The 27386-nt window shown below is 35.6% G+C and overlaps 1 protein-coding gene across 2 annotated transcripts in view; it reads left to right on the top strand.

Annotated features, from left to right (window-relative positions):
- Positions 1 to 26586, top strand: part of dapk2b (death-associated protein kinase 2b) — a 40515-nt gene extending 13929 nt beyond the window's left edge. Inside the window, exons 3-12 of one of the 2 annotated variants that reach the window (XM_058767017.1) lie at positions 6163 to 6384; positions 13053 to 13191; positions 16253 to 16382; positions 16537 to 16585; positions 16692 to 16718; positions 17818 to 17970; positions 18948 to 18993; positions 23229 to 23318; positions 24313 to 24384; positions 24582 to 26586. In XM_058767017.1, coding sequence (XP_058623000.1) covers positions 6163 to 6384; positions 13053 to 13191; positions 16253 to 16382; positions 16537 to 16585; positions 16692 to 16718; positions 17818 to 17970; positions 18948 to 18993; positions 23229 to 23318; positions 24313 to 24384; positions 24582 to 24707 — 1054 coding nt within the window. In that variant the 3' untranslated portion in view covers positions 24708 to 26586. The other variant, XM_058767018.1, reaches the window with a different exon arrangement.
- The last annotated feature ends 800 nt before the right edge of the window (positions 26587 to 27386 follow it).

Raw genomic sequence — 27386 nt, 5'->3', positions numbered from 1 at the left:
TTTAGCGTAGCTTGTCAGTGAACTACGGCTGTGTGTATTAACTGCCGCTCCATCTGAAAGCAGGTGATGGCGATTTACTCCTAATCACGAAACCGGCTTTACTGACGAGATGCGCATAAATTGAATACGATTAATTGCACAGCCCTACTTCACACTGGAAACCAGACTGGGATATTGAAAGACTGACCTTAAATATCCATGTGCAACAGACAGGGAGTGATAGGACTGTCAATCAGCTGTGAGGTGACGAGACTTAGAATATCAACTGTGACTTGACTCATGATGATCAACAGTGACTTGACTTGACTCAGAAATAGCAGCTGTGACTTGACTCATGATGATCAACAGTGACTTGATTCATGAAGATCAGCGGTTACTTGACTTGACTCAGAAATAGCAGCGGTGACTTGACTTATGAATGGCAGCAGTGACATGACTGGGTGTCGTTGTGGCCGCCGTTGAGGAAGAGGAACGTGGACCCTCACAAATAAGCTTAGACTTTAGTGGCTGATTAATGCGGTCACAAAAAAAATAAAAAAAATAACCAAACAAGACCATCAGGAAAATCAGCAACATCTAGATATTCTTGAATAAAGCCCTCGAGTGATCGCATACCCTGCTTGAGGGCTAATAATAGTCTTGCAGTGTACATACCTGGCCAGTATTGTTCATGAAAGCTGCTGGATCCTTGGGTGGCCGAGTATTCTGTAACAGAGGTGACAGAAGCGTGAAGTGTGTGGATCCATGTGCAAGCTTTTTATTGACAGACGTGGTCAACAAACAGGCAAACAAGTCAAAACAGTAGCAAACAGGTATGGCACGGGCAAAACAAGAATAGTCCTAGGGCTGGCGTAGGTCATCGATTGGCAAACAGAATCCAGAGGGCTTAACAAGAAGAGTAATCCAGAAACACGAGCAATATTCCAGACGAGGTACAGGCAGAGTCCAAGCAGCGAGACAAGGGTTAATCCAAGGTACACAGGCAGGAATCAGGAAACAAGAAACAAGACAATACGAAAAGACTAAACTAGAACAAGACTCCGTAATGCAGCAATCACTAGGAGAGTGATACACGCAGAACAATACAGGAGACTAAACACAGAAAGGCTTGGTAAGCAGCTAACACTAGGAGAGTGTCAAACGCCAGACAATACTCTGCAACCTGAACCAGATCTGAGTGGGTGTTATGTAGTGTGTGCAATGGCGCTCAGGTGAGCGTGTGATTGTTGACAGCTGTGTGATCAGTGCATTCAGCTGTGTATGTGCAATCAGTGCAATGGATGATGGGAACTGTAGTCCGGAGTGACATGTAACAGTCTGTGTGGTGTAAGAGTCAATTTGAAGGAAGGTCGACCTCTGATGGCGAGTGGACGGATGTAAAATATACATGTAAAAAATAAACAGTACACACAATAACACAATATTTTGGATGCGATTAATCGATTTGACAGCCCTAATATATATAATATAATATATAATAAACAAATAAATAAATACATACATTTATATATATTTACATTCATTTATTACTCCGTAGCACTGCCCATCATCACAGAAAACACTAACAGGTAGAAGAGGAAAAGGGTGGCGTCTAAAATTAGCCCGGTTCCAATGATAACACAGACACAGGCATATACACAGCCTATCACAGCCTTATGGAAGCTCTCAGTGGGACTTCATGTGAAACACGGGGAAAAAACTGGCTGCAATCATGGTCTAATCATCTGCTCGCTGTGCATAATCCACACAGCCCATTTTCACAGTGCATTCAGAATTCGATGCATGAACAAGAACAGCAGGTGACAAACAGAACTTTAGTCTTCAGCATCGTATTTTTATATACTTCCCATGTGAGATCAGAGAAAGGGGAACAGGAACACAGAAATACAGTACTTTGCAGAATCAAAGACCCACAAAGTTGTTGCATGATATTCTTATCTATAACTGAACTAGCAGTCAACATGAAACGTTTAATGTAACATTTAATAAGTTTAATTAATACATTTAATGACTAAAACACAGTCATCTATTATAAGTCTACTGTGGTCTGCTAAAAGACATTCCATACAGATGACGATGTTTAAAAACCTTGCTAAACATCCCGTGCATTTCACAGTGAAGACATCATCCCTCGTTTTTCTTTTCCCCCTCATCCTGCTGTCTGTTTCTCTCTAATCCCTCCTCTCTGTGACGGTACAGTTCGTCTGGCACGAGCACTGTGGAGTTTATAGAGGGCAGTTTTTTTCTGGTCACAGCTGATAATGAGCCGGGCCAAATGTACATCCACAGGCGTGAGGCATGATATCAAGAGCAGCTCGCTTAGTCAGTTTACACGCAGTCCGTCTAGATCTGCAGTCTTGTTAGACTCATAGTCGGATATAATCGTGACTCAGAGACACTTCCTAAATCTGTTGACTTCATGTGCTGCCTGTCCATGTGCATCACAAATGCATTTCTGTATTAAGACAAATAAAGGAGTTTAAACTTAAAAGGCACTGACCACCCTATCTGTTATATTTCAAAATAAATGTTGTTTTTGTTGCTGTACTTTTAAGACTTTGTTTCCATAAGTACATGATCTCTGTTGTGATTAGCCAAGTTGCTGAATAATGAGAAGGCCATTATATAATACTGTAGAAAAGTTTGGAGTCACTACTTTTTTTTAAATAATAATAAATTAATACCTATAATTATTCAATGTAAGGTCAGTCCTGTCTTGTGTTTCCCCTCCTCTCGTGCCCATATTTGGTTTGTTCCTTTTCCTGTGATTATTAGTTAATTAGTCCCCAGCCTTGTGTGATTGTTCCCCACCTGTTTCAGTTCTCCTCCCTTGATTTCTGTGTGTTTATAAGTCCTGTGTTCCCTGACCTCTGTGTTCCGTCTTATATTGTCATTCATTGTCTTTTTGGATGTCCATGTCTCCTATGTTTAAAATAAATCTAAGTTTTGGTTATATCCCTTGTCTCTGCGTTTCCCTGGATCCAGAGAGGATCGTGACAGTTATTTCCACCAAGAATTTATATACAGTAAATTAATACATGCATGCATACATACATGCATAACGATAATTGTGAATTTTAATTTTACAGTTCAAGTTCATATCTCATATTAAAGTTCACATTAAATTTAAGTTATCATCAATTGCATTAAATGTACCAAAAATGACAGTAAAGACATTTATAATACTCAGATGTTAAAAAGATTTATATTTCAAATACAGTTCTTTTAAACTTTCTGTTAATCAAAAAAAAAAAAAAAAAATCAAAAAATTGATAATCAAATCAGCATATTAAAATGATTTCTGATGGATCATGTGACACTAAAGACAAGAGTAATGCTGAAAATTCAGCTTTGCATCACAGGAATAAATTGCATGTATGAAATATATAAAAATAGAAAACAGTTATTATAAATTGTAATAATATTTCACAATATTCCTGTTTTTATTGTATTTTTGATCAATAAATGCAGCCTTGATGAGCATAAGAGACTTTCAAAAGCATTAAAAAATACCGACTCAATCTTTTGTACCTGTGCTTTGGCTTTCGGAGGTTTTTAAATTAAATATTGTTTTAATTCCATATTGTTTTAGCAGCAGTTTGATTTAGCATTTAAGGTTTTAGTTCACTGAAAATGCATGTTAACAAGTCTTTCATTATATTTAATGATAATATGGTTTTTAAGCCAAGATCATGGCAATTTATTGCCCAATGTTAGAATGAATGGAATGAAGGATAGATTATATCTATGATTGATTGGAATACGTCTACAGCACTTGATAAAGTGAACACTTTTTATTTTAAAAGAGCAATTGCATTTTTTCTATTGTATGACCCCCTTTAAAACCTTTTAAACATTCTTTCTGGACTGGAATCTGTAATCATGAATCAGTATCTGTGCATCCTACCCGCTGTCTACACAAACCAACAAATAACATGAGCAGCATGTGTCGGGAGATATTGTTTGAAATGTTCAAAGCATGTGTGAGGAAGCAAAAGCGTCTTTGACACAGAAGCGGTGGGTGGGTGGCATTCCTCTTCTCTGTCTCTCTCCTCTCTGAGTGCATTTTCCTCCCACACTGTGACCCCAGTTGGCGCGCGCTTCCCTGCGGCAGGATTTCCTCTCAGGCTCTCGCTATGCAAGAAACGTTCTGTTCCGAGATTCTATAGGGAGCTCGAGTACAAACCATCCTTGTAGACATATTGCAGCATTAAAGATCCAACACATAATTGATTGTTCAGTTCAACAGCGCAAACCCAATGGGTTTCACAGGCTAAAAGCAAAGCTATGCCAAGTTACTAAATACTGAATATGCATTGATATGTGAACGTGGGCGTTCATATTATGTTAATTTATTTGGGATGTAGATGTATGTAGTACTGCAAAAGAGTCTCTGTAATTAAACTGCAACGTGGTGATTTATGTTGCACACGATGCAGCTTATAGAGCTAAATAGAGCGTATAGAGACTATACTTAGACTGACACTCATTTGGCTCCAGTTAAGTATTTTCTCTTGTTACTAATGTTACTGGCAGTTGGTGTTGAAGGATTTCAAGCATTTCTGTTTAGATTTTAAGGAAATTAAGCATCTAATGCTTTTAAAGAAACTATGTCTCAGTGGCATGTGGTCAACTTGTGCAATGAAGAAGTGCACTCTGTGGGTTTGTTTTTTTTAGTCCAGTGTAATTTCATGTTCAGGCACATAAAAAACACATAATGCATATAAAACAGCATTTTAACTTAGTCTTGAGACTATTACCAATAAATCAACAATATATTATATGTATTTATTTATATAATATGCATATATACAGTATATATGCTGTTTATTAAAACCAAATTACATTAAAGTCTCATCAGGTTTGTGCATTTTTAAACATTTATTGTAGATAAATATTAATATTAGTATTACTGCACTAATTACTTGAAGTACCATAATTTGTGAAATTAAAAATGTATAAATAAAATGTATAAATGTTTTTTTTTGTTACTTTTTACTTTTTGTCACTTTAATTATTTTATGTGTTGTTAGTAAAACTTTGAAAAAATGTAATATAAATGTTATTAATATTATTAATACCTTTACTGTTACTTTTGATCACTTTATAGCATAAAGCCTTGCTTTTTAATAGTCTTGGGACTATTAAAAATAAACCAATATTAGAATATGTTTATATTAACATGCTATTTATTTTTTTTTAAAACAAGTCACATCAAAATCAAATGTATGCATTTAAAAAAAAAAAATCATATTTATTGTAGTCATTTTTAATCAATGGCAAGCTTTGAAATTGCAATTTTCAAATGCAAAAAAATTTGAATTTATAGAATACAATTTACACAGAGTTTTAACTTACAGATAAAATTTTGTTGCTACTTTTAATTGTTTAATTAATTATGTTTTGTTACTATTAAATTATTGTGAATTATTGTAAAGAATTTGTAAAAAAAAAAAAAAAAAAACATGCGGAAAAAATAACACATTTAGCATGGGTAAACAACATAAATGTATTAACAGTTGCAGACCCAAATGTGCATATTAATTTAACCAAATTGTGTGGGGCTTAAAAACCACCTGGCTTACAGATCAGATAAAGATTTGTTTCTCAAAGCGAAACAAAAACTAAAATATTAGTGCCAAATTTCCACCGGTTTGATCCATTTAAAGTCAATAGCTATTCATTTATATATCAGCCAGTCATAGTGATGTGGAGGCACTACCTTCCTTCACAATTCATGCATTTTGTTGTTACAATAACATTTACATCACATATAAAGATCTAAATGAGCTCACTCACTGTGAGTTCAAGGGAGAAAAAAGAAAGCACTGGCTTCTATTGAAACTAACTTCGCTAGTGTGGGTTTTGAGCACTGTCGCTTTATATACATGAATGGTTTATACATTGTTCCGAATGTTCATTTTGTTTTATTCTTGTGCAGTCGAAGTTTGTTTGAGGAAACTAGAAAATGTTTTAAACCCCTGGAATGTTTTAATCCTACAAAACTGACAGATACGATTTGGCAGCTTTTCCTTCTATTGTGTTATTAACCGTATTCTGGGGAGATGAATGTTAAATGTGATTACTCAGATCATTCATCATCTGGCTTATTAGACAGAAGAACTGAATGTTTTTCTGTGTGTCTCTCTCTCTTTTACTCAGTGGGCAGTTTGCTATCGTGAAGCGCTGTACGGAGAAGAGTACGGGTGTGGAATATGCTGCAAAGTTCATAAAGAAGCGGCAGAGTCGGGCGAGCCGGAGAGGCGTTCGGCGAGAGGAGATCGAGAGAGAGGTGGACATCCTACAGGAGCTCCAGCATCCCAACATCATCACGTTGCACGACGTTTACGAGAACCGCACTGACGTGGTGCTCATCCTGGAGCTGTGAGTGAGAACACGTCCTCCCACGCCGTTTGTGAGAGCTACAATTACCCACTCGCACAGCTGTCCTCACTCTATAGGGGCCATATCCTGAACCTTTTCATCTGCTTCCCTAAGCCAAATTTAAGGCTTTATGTAAAAAAAAAGACCATTTAATTTAGTTTTTACTCAACCACTTCCATCTCTATGGAAGCCTGTTTCCAACATGGCATAAAAAATAACGATATGATAAGATAAGTTAATAGCGACTTATTTCACAATTAGGGCTGCCACTAAGAACTATTTTTATTTTGATTAATCTATCGACTAATTTATCAATTAATTGATTAATCTAAACGATTAATTTCCACCAAAAATCAACAATTTTACTTTTAAAACTATATTTTCTTAAACCAAATGTAAATTTCTATGAAATCCTTTTTTGTAAATGTAAATGTGCAGTATTTCTGGAAATGTAAATGTGCAGTATTTCTGGAAAAAAAAAATGTTTATAAATAAAATAAAATAAATTAATTGGAGATGCTTTTGATTATTAAAATTTAGTGGAACCATTAAAATGGAATCCAGAAAATAATGGAAAACAGAATTTGGTAAAGATAAAACTGTAAAACTCAATTAATTAGACAGGCTTTTTGATTAATAAAATTTTATTTAACCTTCAAAACGGAGTATAGAAAAATGAAAATGGAAAAAAAATGAATTTGTAAATAAAACATTTCATAGGGCCCTATAATTATTATTATTATTATTTTTTTGTGGTAATAAAAATAGATGTAAGTGAACAATAGCCTTTAAAATTACTTAAAATACATATATAATAGCAATGAGGCAATAATAATTAGTTCAAATAAAGTACCAAAAGCAAGAAATCATATGGTTTTATTGAACAAAACTGTTCAAATACATTATGTATTATAAACAATAGAGCTAATGTACATTACGCATAACAACAAAGGGCGCCAACAGCCTGACGATTGTTTTTACACATTACTGCGCGATCTAATCCTTGTTTAATATTGACCAAGCACCATTTAATTCAAATGTCCACTTAATCTTTAATATCTGGCCATTTCTTAAGAACAGAAATGCTGTAGCCACTGTAATTAAATGAATATGTGGACATCAAAGCCTGTAAACTCAGATTGAGGGTTTGAACTTTTATTTTGAAATCATGATGTATTCTCCTGTGTTTGCGTTGATTTATAAATGATTTACTTTACAAATCTGATGACATGGCGCACGTTGCGTTCCCAGATGAACGTTATAATAAACCCAAACTCACAACAACATGCAGAGATGGAGTTTGAGATGCTCCACACATGTAAATGATAACAGTTTCTGTGGAGCTACTGTGAACGGAGCCGCTGTGAGACGCACGTACGTAACCTACACGCATGTAAATAATTAAAGCACGTATACTCTATTAGAACTGCATCGCATATAATTATTTAATTAATCATAGCGTTTGTGAATTCACAATTATGCTTAATTATGATTTTAATATATGATGGGTTTAATATATAATGCAGCCTTGGAAAACAGGCTAATAATGTGTTTTATGGATTCTCGTCCGTGAAATGTGCCACTTCTGGTATTTTGCCGGTTAGTCGACGCGAGCAAAATGAAGCCGACGTTTTTTAAAAATTGAATAGTCGACTAAAATCGACGAATCATGACAGCCCTACTCACAATTCTGACTTTTTTTTCACAATTCTGAGAAATATATCTAGATATAAAGACATATATCTGAGAAATGTATAAACATAGAACTGCAAGATATAAAGTCAGAATTTTTTTCTCAAAATGTGTGATACAATCTTGGGTAACACTTTAGAATACTGTTCCATCATTAATGAATAATTACACAAGAACACATGAGTAATGCAATATTAGCACTCTAGTAACTACTAGTAACTAACAAGCAACTCTGATTAATGAATTAGTAAGTAATAGTGCTTAGTCGAATGTGGTAGTTCACTATTAGCTAATCAGTAACTATTATTTTTTTCATACCTCCCCAAGAACTACTAAGAACTACTGTATACAGATTGATAATTAATATGAATAATACATAATGTATAATTCATTCTAAAGTAAAGGTCATGGTAACCCACTAGTAATGACTGAAATCACTGTAAGCTTTTGAGGTTTTTGTAAAGTATTGAATAGTAATTATTCAGGTGTTACTACATCCTTCTAAAGGAATTAGTCATTTTTTGGATCAGTATTCTAAAGTGAATAACATGATAATTATCTAGTAATTACTGAAGTAATTGTAAACTTTTGAGGTTTTTGTAAGGTCCTGGTTAGTAATTCATTTAGCTAGATTTGGTAACACTTAAATCATTACTAGTGGGTTACCGTTATCTTCAGTTTAGAATACGGATCCAAATAATTAGTAGTTTCTTCTGAAGGATGTAGTAACACTTGAGTCATTATTATCCAAAACCTTACATATATCTCAAAAGCTCACAATGACATCAGTCAATATTAGGAAGTTATGATTATTTTCACTTTAGAATACTGATCCAAGTAATTAGTAGTTCATTTAGAAGGATTTGGTGATACTTGAGTCATTACTAGTGGGTTACCATGATCTTCATTTTAGAATTAATTATTCATTATGCATAATTCACATTAATTATGAACCTATATAAAGTAGTTATTAGGAGTTCTCAGGATATATGAAAAAAATAGTAGTTATTGGTTAGCTAATAGTGAACTACCAGTTTCAACTTAGCGCTATTACTTCAAGGTGCCATAGGTGATTGTCTTCATAAAATTTTTGTTATTCTGGTTGAAAGTCTCTTCACATCCCGATAGCAATCATTAAGTTAAGTGGTCTAAATGTATTTATCTGTATTTATATATTCTGTGGAAGGCATAGGACCAAGAAATGTTCGTCCAATCAAAACGCTCGGTCCGAGGCCTCTGAGCGTTTTAATTTGCTTTCCTACCTGCCTGTCAACGTATGTATTTGCATACCTCTGCGCACCCGGTTCACGCAGACGGGATACATCATCAGTGCGATCACGCACGCTGTGCAGACAGAGCCAGAATGGCAGGCAAATATCAACAACCCGATCTTCCTTCCTGGTATTGTAGTACTTTTAACTGTACTTTTACTAACTGTTCTATAAAGCTTTCTCACCGGCGAATGACACATGTTGTAGCCCAGCGCTGTTCCCAGTTCCAGTCCTCTCGCCCGCCGCTCTGAATATTTAAATTTATGTCTCTCGCACACTTTAATCCCCTTTTTATGTAACATATACGCTCACTTCAAACTGGAATCATGGCGAGGGCTGGGATTGGGAACCGCTGATGTAGCCTATTGTAGTAATGTTGTCTCTGTTTTTCGGTCTGTGAGCGTGTGCATTCAGGGGGTGTGTCTTTGGACGGCGATTGCAGGGAGGGTGGGACTTTCGCTTTCAGTGCTATCAGGCTAAAGTTAGCATTTTCCAAGATCTCCTACTACACCTTTAATAAATCGTTAATCAGAGTTTCTTGTTAGTTAATAGTAGTTACTACAATGTTAATAGTGCATTAGCCATTTGTTCCTGTGCAGTTATTCATTAACGACGGAACAGTATTCTAAAGTGTTACCCAATCTTGCAATTGTGAGTTATAAAGCCAAAATTGTGTGATATAAACTCACAATTGTCAGAAATAAAGTCAGAATTGAAATTCTGAATCTTTTCTCGCAACTGTGAGTTCGTCTTGTAATTGACTTTTGTCTTGCTATTGCAAGTTTATATCTCAAAATTCCGAAATATGTCTAGATATATATAAACATATATCTGAGAAATAAATAAACGTAGAATTGCAAGATATAAACTTGTAATTGAATTTGTAAGTTATAATGTCAAAATTGTGAAATATAAACTCAACAAGTTATAAAGCTATAATTGGGAAATATAGACTTGCATTCGTCAGAAACAGTCAGAATTGCAATTCAGAATTTATTTCTCGCAATTGCGAATTTATATCTCAAAATTCGGACTTTTTTTCCTTCCAGTTCTGAGAAAAATATCTAGATACAACAAAATATATATCTGAGAAATATAGAATTGTGAGATATAAACTCAAAAGTTTGACTTTTTTACTCAAAATTGCGAGATATAAACTTGAATTTGTGAGTCATAATGTCAAGATTGTGAAATAAATTGGGAGTTATAATGCCATAATTGCAGGATATAAACACGCAGTTGTCAGAAATAAAGTCAGAATTGCAATTCTGCCTTTTTTCTCGCAATTGCAAGTTTATATCCTGCACAATTGCGAGTTATAAAGTCTAATTCTGAAAGAAAAAGAAAAAGTCAGCTCACAATTCTGGCATTTTCTTACAACTGCTAGTTTATATCTCACAATTCTGGCTTCATAACTTGCAATTGCGAGAAAAAAGTCAGAAGTGCAAGATATAAACTTGCAATTGTGAGTAAAAAGTCAGAATTTAGAAACAAAAAGTTGCAATTACATTTTTATTTTTTATTCAGTGGCTGAAACAAGCTTCCATATATCTCTGACCCTTAAGGCTGTTTTTGCTACCGCACCTCTAAGATTTCTTAATGTACAGTGAATGAAAAAGACATCAAAATATTAGATGAATTTGAAGGCCATTTTCAGAAATGTGTTAGGAAATAACACATAATAATAAAAAAAACTATAACAAACTAGGTAGTACCTTCAAATCAATGCAAGCTACTGCTTTATTTCATATGCGAGTCCTCAAATGACATTGCTCTTTAGTTGACTAATGCCTGCCGCCCTCGTCCAAGAGCTCTTACTCACTGCTGTTTGAACCAGCAGTTCTCTACTTCAGTCTCTTAAGACTTTCTCAAAAGAAGGCTTACCATCTAGTCCTGAACTATAACAGCAGTTTCAGCTACCATTAAACATAACAAACATCTGATTCATTGGATCAGGTGCATTAGAGGAGAAGAAAATGGCTGCATAGTGCAGTCTGCCTCCCATTTCACATGTTCTCCATCCTAAATAGTATGTGACCTCAGGATTAGTGCATCCCAAATCATTGTGCATTGTAAATATTATGCCAAAGGTGCCAAGATGGCATATTACTTCCACTGAATATTACCCATGACCCCTTGTGCTATGGAATGGGAGCAGTTTAAACTTCCTCAGCCTGTGTGTTTGTCATTCTCTGAATGTGTAGGAGAAGCTGTAGTAAATGCCAGTGCTCTAGAGTTGCTGGGAGGCCCGGCTCAGGTTTACCATGCCTGTAATGTGTGCATGGGAGCGTAGAAGCTCAATTAGGACTAATTGTGGCCTGAATCCAGTCAGAACTGTGACTGAATGGACTGTCTGTGACTGTCAGCTGCTCTGCATTTTAAGTGATCTTTCTGGATCAAATTCTTGGGCTTCAAAAAGGAGACAGTGTACTTGTTCAGCTGAGCTGATATGTGACTGTGCTGAAATGTCTGTGAGTGTATGGGAAAGAGATTTCTGCAGAGCTACGATAAAGTGGTTTGATGTTAATGATAAAAAGAGATGTACTAAGCCATTTTAAGAGCTGCTGTGGTTAAATGTCACAGAGGAAGTTTACTAGTCTCCTTTTATTGAGATGAACATCTCTGTATGTGTGAGATAAACTGAGTGCACTGGGTACACTCAGTCAGGAGGCCATTTAATTTAGATTATTAAATAGATTTTAACAATGATTGTAGGATTGAGATGATCATTTTTTCTCAGCTTTATTAGAAATATGCTTTATTAGAAATATTCAAATATTTAAATTACAGTATACAAATGATGTCCAATTATAAAAATAGCAAAGATGCCACAGGGATGGATGGACTGATGAATGAATGAATGAACATACATTAAACAGATAAATGAGTATTAATGGTAATAGTATAGTAATGGTATACATGAGTAAATGTAATAGTATAAATGTATGAAAAAATAAATATTAAATTAAATAATCAGTCAAGTTAGGTAAATAAACATGAATTAAATGCATATTGTATACAAATATTATATAATATATAAATATTATATTGATAAATAAGTCAATAAATAAATCAGTTCATCAAACATAAATATTTTATTAACGCTTCAAAAATGTAATGTTTTTTTCCTCAACCAACTTTCTTAGAAATATACATCACATACATAATTAAATTACAATATACAGTATGATATCCAATTATTAAAAAAAGGAAGCCACAGCGATGAATGGATGGATAAAATAATAATTATATAAATTAAAGTCAATAAGTATATACATATTATATAATAACAAAATTACACTGATAAATAAGTAAATAAATAATTGTTCTTCAAACAAAAACATTTTAAGGTATTTTTATGCTTTGAATTTTTTTCTCATCTTTATTAGAAATATACATAATTTAATACAATACAATATCCAATTATAAAAATGTCACCGGGAAAAATAAATGAATGTTAATCAGATAAATGAGTAAATGTTAATCAGATAAATATTAAATAGATAAGTATTTGGTTATTTGTTAAACCAAAAAATTGTTTAAGAAATGTAATGCTTTATTATGACATCGAATTATTACAAACGACACAGCAAATTTAAAGTCAGCTTCTTACGTTTGCTGCATGACTGCATCTTTGAATATGTCTGTTGGTTTGCGTGTTAGACAGGTAAACCACTTCTAACCAATGGAAATGTCATTTTTCAGTGTTTCAGGAGGCGAGCTCTTCGACTTCCTGGCTCAGAAGGAGTCGCTGAGTGAAGAGGAAGCCACAGAATTCATCAAACAGATCCTCAACGGAGTTCAGTACCTGCACTCCAAGAAAATTGCACACTTTGACCTGAAGGTACAAAACAAGTTTTGTCCATGCCTGTCTGAGAGATCCGGAGTCAGTCGTATAGCTTCCTATAAATGGCTTGGTTGTGGAGGCGAGAAACAGCTATAATGGTCGCCATGGCAACAGTTTAGCTCTTCCTCAAGCAGAGGTGAATTGGCCTTTTCTGAAGAACAATCGGGTCTGTTGCGTAGCAACACCTGAAACTTTGCATGACAAAATAGCTATTCACTTTTCTAAGACCTGCCATTGTACTGTTTCTTGGGAATGCATACATGACCCTGTTTCTGTCAACCGTCAGGAAATTCCTTCCTTTCACTCTTTTCAGCTCATAAACAGCTTCCTCGGCTAATGACAGCTCTAACTAATCGCTGTGCTGATCACTGTCCCATCATGGGCTGAGATCGTACGTGTGTTTGCACCCCATTCCCATGTGTTTTTCGTCCCGGCTGGCTCGGGTCCAGACATTCTCTAACACAAGGTTATCAGCAGCACATGATGAAACATGTCACCCACGCTGTTCTCTGCTATAATCTCCATCCTGTTTTTATGAGTGCTGCTTCTCCATAGTCGCCAGCGCACGCTTGAGCTCTACAAGGCCAACCGGAGACACTCACAAGATATTACTTTAGCTAACTCCTTCTCTTGCTCCAGTCAGCACGTGCTAACTGCTATGTCAACAAAACGTACCATGCTGAAATAATTGGTAGCCTATTAGTCAGGACATAACAGTGACTAATTGCAGTATATCACTGGATATCCGCTTAGAAACACAAACACGAAATGTATTTGCTATGTAAATAAAAACAGCTGTTCATTCAAATTAATATGTTTATCTTACTGTATCTTTATCTGTGAATTGGCTCACTCAGTGGTATTACTTTCATAACTATATTTCGCTTACTTCAATTAACATTCCTAAAAATAGCTAATTAACAGAGATTTAGAAAGTAGCCTTTGACTAATTAGGTAACTGGATATTTTAGCGTAACATAACTCCCTCTCTTGCTCAAAACAACATAAGTAGCCAGCTCATTGGATATTAGCTTAGCTTAGCATAACACAGGCTCATGTTCAAAATAACATATGCTAACTGATAGCCTATGTAAACAAAACATGTCCTTCCTCACAAAAGAAAATATCTATTTTAGCTAACAGCTAAATTCTGAGATTTAATATAGCCACTAATTAGGTCACTGGATTAGCTTAGCTTAGCATAACACTCAAAAGCTGCACCTCATTTCAGAGGCTGCGTCCGCCGTAGAGCGCATTTGTAGGCTACACGTCATCAAGGATCTCTTATTTAAGAAAAGTAACCGTAATAAAATTCACTGTTATTCCGTGAGGTGTAATACAGTAATTTCTTTTTTACTTTGAAATTTAACGATTACTTTTCTTAAATGAGACTGCCCTGATGACGTATGCAGCCTTCAAATGTGACCTCTGGAGGACTAATTTAGCTAATTTAGCTATCAGCTAAATTCAGAGATTTTGCAAGTAGCCAGTACATTTTTAGGGTGCTAACATATATAGTTTTCTCACCTTTCTTTTCACATTGATTAGGAGGCAAATCCTAGACATGGCACAATTCCTACGGGAACATGGTGTGCGTCCTCCTCCACACTTGAAGTCAGCTGGATGCCTCTTTTCACCTCTTGAGTACGTAGAGGCATTAATATGGGAACATAACAGGTGTTGAGTCCCACGCAACGTCCCTCAGAATTACACGAAACCTTCAGCCACTTCATCAGCATGCAAACTGCTGAGGTGGAGGTTAGCGTTGATTAGCCAGACGCACATATGACAAGTAGCATTTGCTGAGATGGACTTGAAAATAGAAAGCTTGTATTTCCATCATTGTCATGAACAATACAAAAATGGTTTGCAAGGCTACAATGTGTTTTGTGAACTCAAGATGTTTCAGTTTCACTATTTTCTCATTTAAGTTACATTTTCCTCCCAATTTAGTCGCATCTAACTGAAGTGTTTCCCACTTGATTGTAGAATAGATTTTGTTTTTAGAACTATAGATCATGTACAGTGGCATGCGAAAGTTTGGGAACCCCTTGCAGAATCTGCGAAAATGTGAATAATTTTAACAAAATAAGAGAGATCATACAAAATTCATGTTATTTTTTATTTAGTACTGTCCTGAGTAAGATATTTTACATAAAATATGTTTACATACAGTTCACAAGACAAAAAAAAATAGCTGAAATTATTAAAATAACCCCCTTCAAAAGTTTGTGAATCCTTGGTTCTTAATACTGTGTGTGGTTACCTGGATGATCTATGACTGATTTTTTTGTTTTGTTTTGTTTTGTGATGGTTGTTCATGAGTCCTTTGTTTGTTCTGAACAGTTAAACTGAGCACTGTTCTTCAGAAAAATCCTCCATGTCCTGCAGATTCTTCAGTTTCCCAGCATCTTTTGCATATTTGAACCCTTTCCAGCAGTGACTGTATGAGTTTGAGATCCATCTTTTCACACTGAGGACAATTGAGGGACTCAAACACAACTATTTGAGAAAAATTTTGAACAGGATGATGTCCATATTTTTCTTGTTTTGTTGAAATATAATTTTTTTTCTATTTAGCAACAGAAGATACTTGCATGTTTCCCAGAAGACAAATCAAGTACAATTTACCTTGATCTTCAAATTCAAAAAGTTTTCACCCCCCGGCTCATAATGCATCGTGTTTCCTTCTGGAGCATCAGTGATTGTTTGGACCTTTTTTAATAGTTGTCCTCAGGACAGTTCTAAATAAAAAAATAGCATGCATTTTGTATGATCTCTCTTATTTTGTTAAAATGATTCACATTTTCACAGATTCTGCAAGGGGTTCCCAAACTTTCGCATGCCACTGTAATTGGAAATATGAATCAGATAAACAAATAAACTTGAAATTAATGTTCACATAATCATGTAGGATTATGTAGGAATAAAGAATTAAGAATTGTGAATCATGAATGACCAGTTCAATGCTGTCATACAGTGACACCCATAATATCAATGGAAATTAATTACATTTTAATTACTCAGGCTTTTAATTGGTAATTTATTTGGTTTTCAGCCCGAAAATGTCATGCTGCTGGATAACAATATCCAACTGCCACGGATCAAACTTATCGACTTTGGTTTGGCGCATAGGATTAGGGAAGGAGTGGAGTTCAAAAACATTTTTGGGACTCCAGAATTTGTTGGTAAGTTCAAAAGTTCATGATGTAAAATGTAAATGATTCATTTTAATATTACTGATGTGTCAGATGCTGCTGAAATTCTCTGCCATCTTTGGGTGTCCCACATGGTTGTTTTGAATGAATTGTAGCTGATGCCTCTAACCTGGTTTATTTTCAGCTCCAGAGATAGTCAACTATGAGCAGCTGGGATTAGAGGCAGACATGTGGTGAGAACTCTTAAGCACATCTCGCTTTGTACTTTACATACAGCAAGCATCAATACTCGGCTATGGCTTAACCATGTGCTCTCTTCCGCCCCTCTGTTTCCTCCAGGACCATTGGAGTCATTACATACATCCTGTAAGTGTGAATAGAGGAATGTGGATTCCTTTTTTTTTCTCTGACAGGACATCCAGACATTCATAGACATTCCACAGAGTGATTGATAGATTCCATTGAGTTCCATACACAGGTCGCATGCTGAACAAATGTATTGATGTAGCACACTGGTGAATAATAAATGAGAGGTTCTCATAATGGTACACAATAACACCCATAATGCTACACCCATTGCCAAAGTGAATATTTTATTATTCCTAATAATGGTCATTTCCATAAAGTGTGTAACATTTATTTTTTATTTATGAGATGAATATCTGATCACACCCAGGATACTCAGTTTATGCTCAGTTTGTAGAGCGTTTTTGTTTAGATTTAATAAATCTGACAATAATTTTGTAGAATTGAATTTTCTCTTATTTGAAATATAGATCACCTAAATTTTTAATATAGTAGGATAAACAATATCCAATTATAAAATTAGTTAGCCACGTAATGCAGTGGTTTATGCAGTAGTTTGCAGTTGCAATAGTTTAAAATGACACTACCATTCAAAAGTTTGAGGTCTGTGTGATTTTAAAAAAAAAATGTTTTTGAAAAACAGTTGTTTGTAATTAATGATTATATTCATAGTTAAATATATAACTATTTTAATTTAAATTATTTTTAAATGTAATTATTATTAACAAATAACTAAGAATTATTACATAGATAAATATATATTATTAAATAAAACCTGAATAAGTATTATTAAATAATTATTTTTAAATAAATTAATTAATATTGGGCAGATAAATTAACATATATGAACGACAGGTATTAAATAAATATGAAATTAACGGTTCATATGCTTATATATTTATAGAGAATTGTAAATATAGCAATAAACCATAAAAATGAATAATGAGTGACAGGTTGAGCCTTGGGCTGTCAGACAGTGGCACCCATACTGTTCCACCCATGGCCGTTATGAACATAATTATGGCACTTAACAGCTGTCTGATACATGAACTATGGGAGCACGTGTTTGGATTCCACTGTGGGATCAGTTTCGGGAATTAATTAACAGGAATTTCCGATGTGCTTCCACATAGGTCAAGTATTTGCCTTTCTGTTTCAGATTAAGTGGGGCATCGCCATTCCTGGGCGACTCTAAGCAGGAAACTCTTGCAAACATCTCAGCAGTGAGCTTCGAATTTGATGAGGAGTTCTTCGGCAACACCAGTGAACTGGCCAAAAGCTTCATCAGACAGCTGCTGGTGAAAGATACAAGGTGAGAGGTCAAACCAGGGTTCAGTCGAAATGAGAAGCAGCAGTGAAGGCTTCAGCAACACTTTGGGGCCTTTTTTGGGAGGAAAATGAGTCTGTCTAAGTGAAATTTGTTATTACTTTACTGCAGGAAATCCCAGTTTTATGTAGTTTTCTTATAAGCACACACATCAAAACAATAGGATTCTGTCACTGGCCTTCAAAAAAGCCTTTTTTAATTTACAATATTGGGCAGGTATGAGCATGCAATTTTCATTACAGTCACATTTAATATGTTTAATGTCTCAGGCCAGTTCTGTATCTGTCATGTTCTATGATGATGTCTCACACATCAAGTGTTTATTAAGGCATGCTTAGACTTGCTACGTATATGTCCAAATGAAGTTTCTACCTTACATTTCTGGTGACATAGTCGGTTCACTTAGTTTTGTCGTGGCCACGACATCATAATAATATGTTGTGGCTATGAGATATTAATTCGTGGGAACGTGATATTATACAATCATAAAGTCAAAACTTTATTGCCATAATTGTCAGGCATTCACAGTATTTGCTAAATATATGGTAGGCTAGCAAATATAGCATAATTACACAAAACGTTAACTAGGTAAAGCGATACACAAATTGAAAGGGGAAATAACAAATATAAAAATATAACCCTATAAGTTAATGTAGTAATAATAATAATAATAATGGCCTATACAAATATTAAATTAAATGTTTAATGTTAATAAAAATGTTTTATGAGAATATCTGATAATCCAGGGTTGCTATGGTCACGCAGGTTTGTTTACGCATTAAACTCGTGGCCACGAGAAAAATATGTTGTTCCCTCAACATAAGAAGTCGTGGCCACAAGAAATAGTTGTCGTTCCCTCAACATAGCATCTCGTGGCCACGACACAACTAAGTGAACCGACCATGTCACCTTGCGGGCACTGTATTTACCTTCAGTTTGCTTTGTGTTTGTTTTCTTTGCAGAAAGAGGCTTAAGATACAAGACGCACTCAACCACCCCTGGATTAAGGTAACCACTTGGATTAAGTTGGAAACATACACAGTTGAAAGCATGTTTATCTACTCTTATGTGGCTTTTTTTAAATGAATGCTTCTTACTGCCATTATAACATACATGAGTGTTGAACTTTACTCTGCTGGTGTGTACAGAATGAACTGATCTTGGGGTTTACACACATATGGCAGGAAAACATGCTGTAATATTACATATGCCTCTCTCTACTCTAGTTGAATTGTACAATTAAAGGCAAAGTTCACCCAAAAGTAAAAATTGTTGTCATTTACTCACCCTAATGTGTTTCAAACTTGTACTTTCAATTGACTTTCTTTATTTCTTCTGTCATGCTGGTTAGGTATGTTTTAAAGCATGGCAGCTTGTTTGAGCTGGTTTAAGCTGGTCCTTAGTTGATCATGAGTTGGTTTAAAGCTGGTCCTGAGCTGGTTATAAGCTGTTTATGAGCTGGTCCTTAGCAGAAGCTAGTTGCTTAGGACCAGCACATGACCATCTTAAACCAGCTCTTAACCAGCTTATAACCAGCATATGATCAGTTTAAACCAGCTTGTAACCAGCTCAGGATCAGCTTAAACCAGCTCATGACCAACTAAGGACCAGTTTAAACCAGCTGCCATGCTTCAAAACATACCTAACCAGCATATGCTGGTTTTTTCAACAGGGGTGGAACGCAGATGAAGATATTTTAAGAAGTGTTTTATTTCTGTCCATACAGTGTTGTCTTGTTAACTTTCATTTAATAGTAAAAAACAGTTGAAACATCCCTAAAAAGACTTAAAAATCCCTAAAAATGACACAAGGGTGAGTAAATGATGCCAAAAGTATAATTTTTGGGTGAACTATCCCAAATCCAAACAGCAAATCCTGGTATTACCTTGTTGGCCAACTATTAGATGCACGTATGCATGCAAGTCTTCATCATGGAAGCAATCGCATGTTGATGAATTCTTCTAATCGACGACTGAATCCTGTGTGTACCATGCTGTTCTCCTCATCCTAACATCCTGAGACCAGCATTAACTTCTCCTGCCTGGATCTGCTGCTTACCTGTTGCGTGAGTTGAGTGCTTTGTCATCCTGGTGAAAAAGCAAACTACCTTCTTACTCCTTCTTCCTCCTAATTTCTCTATGCGAAGACCCACGAACAGCCGGAGGACAACAGCGCCACCGTAGAGGTGCAAACAAAAGTGGAATCGCAGCAGCTGAAGACCAAACGCCTGAAAGAGTACACCATTCAATCCCACTCCAGCATGCCACCCAACAACACCTATGTCAACTTTGAGCGTTTCGCCAGCGTTCTAGAGGACATCTCATTGGTGGAAATGGGTCTCGAAAATGTGACTCAGAACCGTGAATCCCTTCAGGATGATGTTGAGGCTCTTCTCTCCATCTACATTGAGAAGGAAGCTTGGTATAAAGAGGAAAGTGAAAGCATCCGGCAGGAGCTCTCGCAGGTGCGCTATGAGTTTCGAAAAGCGGAGGTGTTGAGGAAAGGCCTTCAGGAGGACTTGAGGACAACCGACGCCAGCTTAGCCAGCATCGACAGTCGCTACCTGACTAGAGAAGCCCACCTGAGCTCCCTCAGACAGGAGCTGAACGCAGAACTCAGATGGTTGCAGGAGGTTATGGGGTCACTAAATGGAGAGGCTGGGAACAAGGCGTTGGGATCCATCTCAGCTCTGAACAATGAGGTGAACGAGGCCCTGAAGGAGCTGCTGACCAGGGCCTGTGATGGCGAACTACGTCCTCAAGCGCAGCCAGACATCTCTGAGTCTAACTAGTGGAGATTAGACTACAGTGATACAATGAATTAGAAGCAAGATGTGAATTCAGAGGCATAGCTGATAAAAGTAGCAATGTTAACCACTGTCTCAGTTTGTCCCTTAACATTTTGGGCAATAGTAATAATGTAAAAGCTTTAAAGATCTATTTAAAATAATATTTCACTCATTTACTCATCCTCATGTCATTCCAAGCTTGTATAGAATACAAAAGAAGATATTTTGAGAAATGTCACAGTGTTTTGTTGTCCAGTTGTAACAAAGAATGTTTGAAGATTCTTTAAAATATCTTCTTTTGTGTTCTACAGAAGAAAGAAAGCTTCACAGGTCTAAAATGGCATGAGGGGAAGTCAATAATGTCAGAATTTTCATTTTTTGGCGAACTTTCCCTTTAAATTCTAAAGACCTTTACTGAAGCCTAATTAATATTCATAAGCTAGTTTGATAAGGTTAAAAATGCCTTCGGCCTTGGCGTCAATAGCCTCGTGGGCAGCTCGCCAACATATAGCACAGTTGAGCTTCGGGCGTCCCAAGTTCGAGTCCCGGCTCGCGAACCTTTCCCGATCCCCCCCATCCCTCTCCTACTTTGCTTTCTGTTTTATATTATGTCCCATCCTAATAAAGGCAAAAAATGCCCAAAATAAATGCTATGTCCCAGTCTAGGGACAACGTGGAGTAACATAAATGAAGAACGTCACAAAAAGAAAGCGTAGATGAAGAAAAACAAGTTCCTACAGGATAGTTACGTTTCCCTATTTACAGATTACCTTTTAATACCAACACAGTTTTGAACATAAAAACAAAACTAAACGGAGGGAAAAACAGTTAGAACAACATTAAGCAAGTAATGGGCTATTTCACTTTTGATCAACTTGACAACAGGCCGGAGGAACGCCAACACCAGCGTGTCCTCTCGGCAGAACACGCACTCAAAGCCGCGCCCCCTGTGTATTGTTCAGAAGCGCGTTTTTAAAGGATGCGACGCCCAGAGAGGAGCTAATCCGCATTCCCAGGTAATTAGCAGCCAGAACCTGGAGCGACGAGGAGAGAGAGACTCACAAGGGAAAAGAACACATAGTCACACATCACAGTATGATATTATATACGTCCGAGGACGAAACATAAATCTTTGAAAAAAATGCCTATGGCAACCATTATAACTGTGGATACATGTCTCGTCTAGAAATTCTTGAGCTTATCAATGCACTTTTATGTTTTAAGAGTTTAGTTTTTGTGAAAAGAGAAAAGAAAAAAATAGAAAAAACAAAAATGAAGAACCAATGATTTAAGACAAAGCAGCATTTGTTTAGGCAGTAAAATAGAAGAATGTGCAAGCAGCAAGTCCGAATAATGCACCAAACATTGCCACCTTATTAATATTTATGAGCCAAGCTAATAAGGTTTATATCCCAAAACTTAAATTATTGTGTAAAGATTATTACCTCAACAGAACATTAGTTTGAGACACTTTTGAGACATGTTTGGAATTAAATTTACTGTACCTGCAAAAGTCAGAGTTTAAAATTGTCTTGTTTATTTGTAACTTGTTTTGTATATACTTTATACCAAAATAATTAGATTATGTAAATGCTGCTGCTCTACAGCATTCAACAGCATTCTTTTGAATTCACCATATTCATCAATATGTTTGTTCTTGTCAGTGTTTCTTTCATTTCTGGTCAAATGCTGATCAAACATCTACAAAACATTCTTTCTTTGAACAGTAATAGTGATGAAATGATGTCAGCGTTTATGATTTCATTTCATCTTTATGCATGGGTTGTTTTTCTTTTGTTTACAGATGACATAAATATGATTTTGGCCATAAATTGTAACATTCTTTCTTTTTTTTTCTTTCTTATAAGCAGTTTAAAAGTTCTCTAATTTATTTGTGAATGTACCTACTGTATTTAAAGCACTACATGCTCATTGCCATGCTCATACTTTAATTTTGATCAAAAAGTCATATTTGTTATATGTGTATTGATTTGTGAACATCAGCACTTGGACGTTTTCTTCAGCACATCATGCCAGCATGCTGCTTGACATAAACTGTGATGTTATTTCTTTTCATATTGAATAAAGCACTGGAATGATGATTACAGTACATACCTCCCACTGATCATTAGTCCTGCAGCTGGCTGTGGTGCATTGTGGGATGGAAAGAGATAAACTGTACTCAGTCCCTTAGGGGTGTGTGTTTCTTGGAACTTGTGCAATTTCATTTGTGTTAAGGCATCACTTTTACTATTGCTCATACTTAGGGCTAGGACTCTACTGTGAACACTGTTTGTGCTTATGATACCTCAAATCATGTGGTTTATTGAGGAAAGGTGTGCTATTCATTTTATAAACAATCAGACCGAAGATTTTTCACCTGGTAGTTGATAAACTGGGGAAATCCAAAGACTCTTATTGAACAGTTATGACACTGTAATTGTTTTTTCTTTAGCCCGTAAACCCCAGACAAGCCCTGGTGCGACGACAATCTGTGGTGAACATTGAGAACTTCCGGAGACAACATGCCCGGAGGAGGTGGCAGGTAGGACTTGCTCATCGCTTTGCCATCAAAATGCTAAATGTCTATGGAAATAGTGCTATATGTGCCCCCAGTGACTTCTTGCAGATGATTTTAATATGTTTTTCTGCACTTTCTGTTCAACTCTGTTGGGACATGGGGAGTGGGAGAGTGGCCTTATAGTAGCATTTTTGGATGCGAACAAGAATATATATGGCTAGATGCAATGATCTTTTATTAGACACTTTACCATTCAACCCTGTAGAGCTTAGCCCTAAAACAAATGTTATTTGAGGATTTTTATTTCCAATTTAATGTGTGAATTTATTTATAAAGCACATGGAAACTGTGAAACTACTAGAATTTACCCATGTATTTGTTAAAATTATAAGCATATGCATTTCAGTCTTACTATGATGGGGTTGAAATAATGTGTCATTTTATGGTCACTACCACTTCAGGGTCTGTAAGATTTTTTTTTTTTAATTTGAATTTTTATTAAGTCTCTTATGCTCACCAAGGCTGTATTTACTTAATCAAAAATACAGTAAAAAGTAGTAACGTTGTGAAATATTATTACAATTTAAAATACCTGTTTCCTATTTCAGTATATTTTAAAATGTAATTTATTCCTGTGATGCAAAGCTACATTTTCAGCATCATTACTCCAGTCTTCAGTGTCATATGATCTTTCAGAAATCATTCTGATATGCTGATTTGCTGCTCAAAACATTTTTTATTATCAATGATGAAAATAATTATGCTGCTTAATATTTTTGTAGAATCCGTGACAATTTTCAAGTTCAAAAAAACAGCATTTATTCGAAATAGAAATTTTTGTAACATTATAAATGTCTTTACTGTCAATTTTGTTCAATTTAATGCATCTTTGCTGAACAAAAAAGTTAATTTCTTCCATAGAAATTTGGAAAAAATCTTACTGACCCCAGACTTTTGAATCTTTCTTGTGTTTAGTCTAAAAGTTCCAAAATTAAGTTTTCTCCCTGCTCTCCAATAGCTTTCTTTCAGAATCGTGGCCCTCTGCAACCACTTGACACGCATGATGAAGAAAAGTCACACCAAAACACAGGTATTTCATGGACCCTGCTCAATTATACTCCATTAATCATTTCCAAAATAGATAACTGTCTGTAACTTGGCTGTAGTACATCCAGGAGTCTCCAGGCAAATCGTCAAATAATATGACCAAATTTTCATACCCAAGATTCTGGCATGTTGGTATCAGTCGAATCCCATGTCAAGAATGCATCTCAATATCGTTTACAGGACAAACCCAAGTTGGGCTATGTAGGTCGAACGGTGGCCACGTTCGAAAGAGAGTGTGAGAGTGATCAAGAGGAGGAGGTGATGCTAAGAAGACCTCGAACCAGGAAGAGAAGTAGCACTTCCTGAAACACCCTGCTGCTCCTCCAACCGACCACAATATAAACATCCCAGCCGCATGCTGGTTTTGAGGTAAACCAGCGGCGTGTTTGCCGTTTCCAAACGAGATGTTTTTAGCAAGCGTGTTGAGGTCTGAATGTGGCTTGTTTGTCTTCATAGAGAATAATTATTATTCATCAGCATGTCTGTAAACATGATGCAAAAAGTGGCAAATATAGAAAGAAAACATTTGTTCATGTTGTTTAAAGCCGTGTATAAATGTATTAATGTACATAATGGGATAAGGAAGAGTTTACTGGATATATTACAAGTTTAAGTGCGTAAAGTTTACTTGCATAATGTTAAAATACGTGTGTTTAACGTTACTCGCGCCACTTTGCCTTGAGCCTTCGCAGTGTAATATGTGCCACAACATATTTGCATTCCTTTATTGAAATGTCTTCAGATTTTATTGCCTCGCAAAAGTGCATGAATGATATAGCCAACTTCATTATTCTGTATCATATTAATTTGTCTTAATTTTATGTTTATTGTTTTATTGCGCAGATTTTTGTCTCAAGGTGCGGTCACATTTACTGTTGTTTGGCGAAATATTTTCAGATTTTGCAACAGGTTCAAGCTTCTCACGCAAATTAAGTAAGCTACTTGGTTTGAAAATGACTTATGAGCCGAGCTTTATATGTTGCTACTAGTGACGGTTCACAATGGACTTGCGAAATTTCACTTCTGTAATCAGGAATTTTGTGTGCGGGTGAAAGATTTCCTGCATCGGGTTCAAGTTAGTCACAAAAATTCACTGCAGTGATCAACCGAAAACTGCTTGGTTTGAAAGTGATTTTTTTAAGTGAAAAAATTCACCAATGTGACTGCACCTTTTTAAATTTGCATTTGACAAAGCAAGTCAGTCCGAAGTGGGCTGGATTTGAAATCCAGTGTTATACTCAGTGTATTTGCGGTTAAGTGTATTAAAATGAGGTCATTTATCAAGCTTGACAATGACTTGTAAATCTCTTAAGATATTAATAATGTATTAGATGCCATTCATTTTGATTTCCAAAATGTATGTTTATTGAAATCAGGGCAGATATAATGCTACATCATTGTGTTTTTTTGGTGCATTGAAAAGTCCAACCCTCTCTCAGGGAAGGACAAGCAGGAACTGCTTGTAGTTCTGTTGGATTGTGAAATAAAACTTTGTATCATTTGGACATTATGGTACTTGAGATGTTTCAGGACTGTGCCACCTCTTGGTCAAACGTTTAAAGAAAATTATAGTTGCTTCTATGTAAATTATCTGTTATACAGTGCCTTGAGTGTGAGGCACTGAATGTGATTGTTAGTATGCTTCACATACCTCACCATCAGAAGAGGTTGTACTCTGTATGAATGTATTCTGTACAATGGGCTTATAAATGAGAGGGCTCAAAAGTTCTCATTTTATTTCATTAAAACATTGTTAGAAAAAAGAAATTCAGTAATGTTCTTTCTGCTGAAGTATTAAACCTTAATTGATTTTAAACCATTTTGCAGTGCATATTTATACATTACATACATGTGTTTAAATACATTTGTTTATGTGTATAAACAGGACTATGTTCAATGCATGTTAATTTACATCACTTCCTGTGCACCAGACACGTGATTGCAGGTGTTCGGGGACAAAACTGTATTGTTTACCAGTATAAATCTGCTGGATTTATACAAGAAGTGGAAAGTAATCAGAAAATGTGCCTCAAGAAAAAAATCCCTTATATCCGTTTATTTTATACTCTTGATATCACACTGTACTTGTGTTGTTCACACTTAATGTGAAATGAAAAAAGTTTACTAAGAATAAAAAAATGCCCCTTTTGTTCAAGTATAAGGAATAATAAATTATTAATATATTCATTGATGTTCTTGTTTGGTTATTTATGATCCACTAATGAGGTCAGGAAATTGTAATTTAATAAGAATTTCATTAAATCTTCATGAGGTGCATCCTGGGATGCTTTTAAAAGAGTACCGCAGAGTTCATGTGTGCTGACTAGATATTCAAAGTTATTATACTCATAATTTTGTTAATATTATATAATAATAAGAATAATAATCTCTAAAATATTAAATGTTTTACTCAAATCAAAAATGTTTGAATACTCCTTTCATTAAAACTTTAATTAATAATTAATGCATTAATTATTACCTATTAATTGTATAATATATAGTTAGTTGATATATTAATAACCTTATCTATAATAATAATGGTATTGTAAATGAACTGACTGGGTTGGTCTACTATCATTCATAGTCTGACTGCAATCAAATCTTTTGTGTCTAAATCAGTCTATTGGTGAGAGAATGTTGTCCACGTCTCACAACAGTTATTTGGGCTCAATTAGGCTGGATGCAGTTATGGGTAAAACTTGACCTGAACTAAATAAACCGCCATTAGAGAAGTAGGCCAGTGTAGAAGGCATCAGGCGGAAGAAGTGAACCAGTTTTTATCTCACCTGCCTAATCAGGCTGGACAGAGAAAAGAGTACTCTAGAAACTGAACAAGTGTTTCCTTATTCTTGCCTTGCTATTTATGTGAAGAATGTTTTTGTTTCGTGTTGCAATGGATTTTCGCTCATTTCATTCCTAATAATGAGCTGAATTTGGCCAAGTATGTCAATAGTGTTCCATTTCAGACCACTGGCCTAAATATTC

This window comes from Onychostoma macrolepis, chromosome 25 (genome assembly GCF_012432095.1).
Source record: "Onychostoma macrolepis isolate SWU-2019 chromosome 25, ASM1243209v1, whole genome shotgun sequence".
Classification (NCBI taxonomy): domain Eukaryota; kingdom Metazoa; phylum Chordata; class Actinopteri; order Cypriniformes; family Cyprinidae; genus Onychostoma; species Onychostoma macrolepis.
The sequence above is the reverse complement of the archived record's forward strand: the minus strand, read 5'-3'. Positions and strand labels throughout refer to the sequence as shown.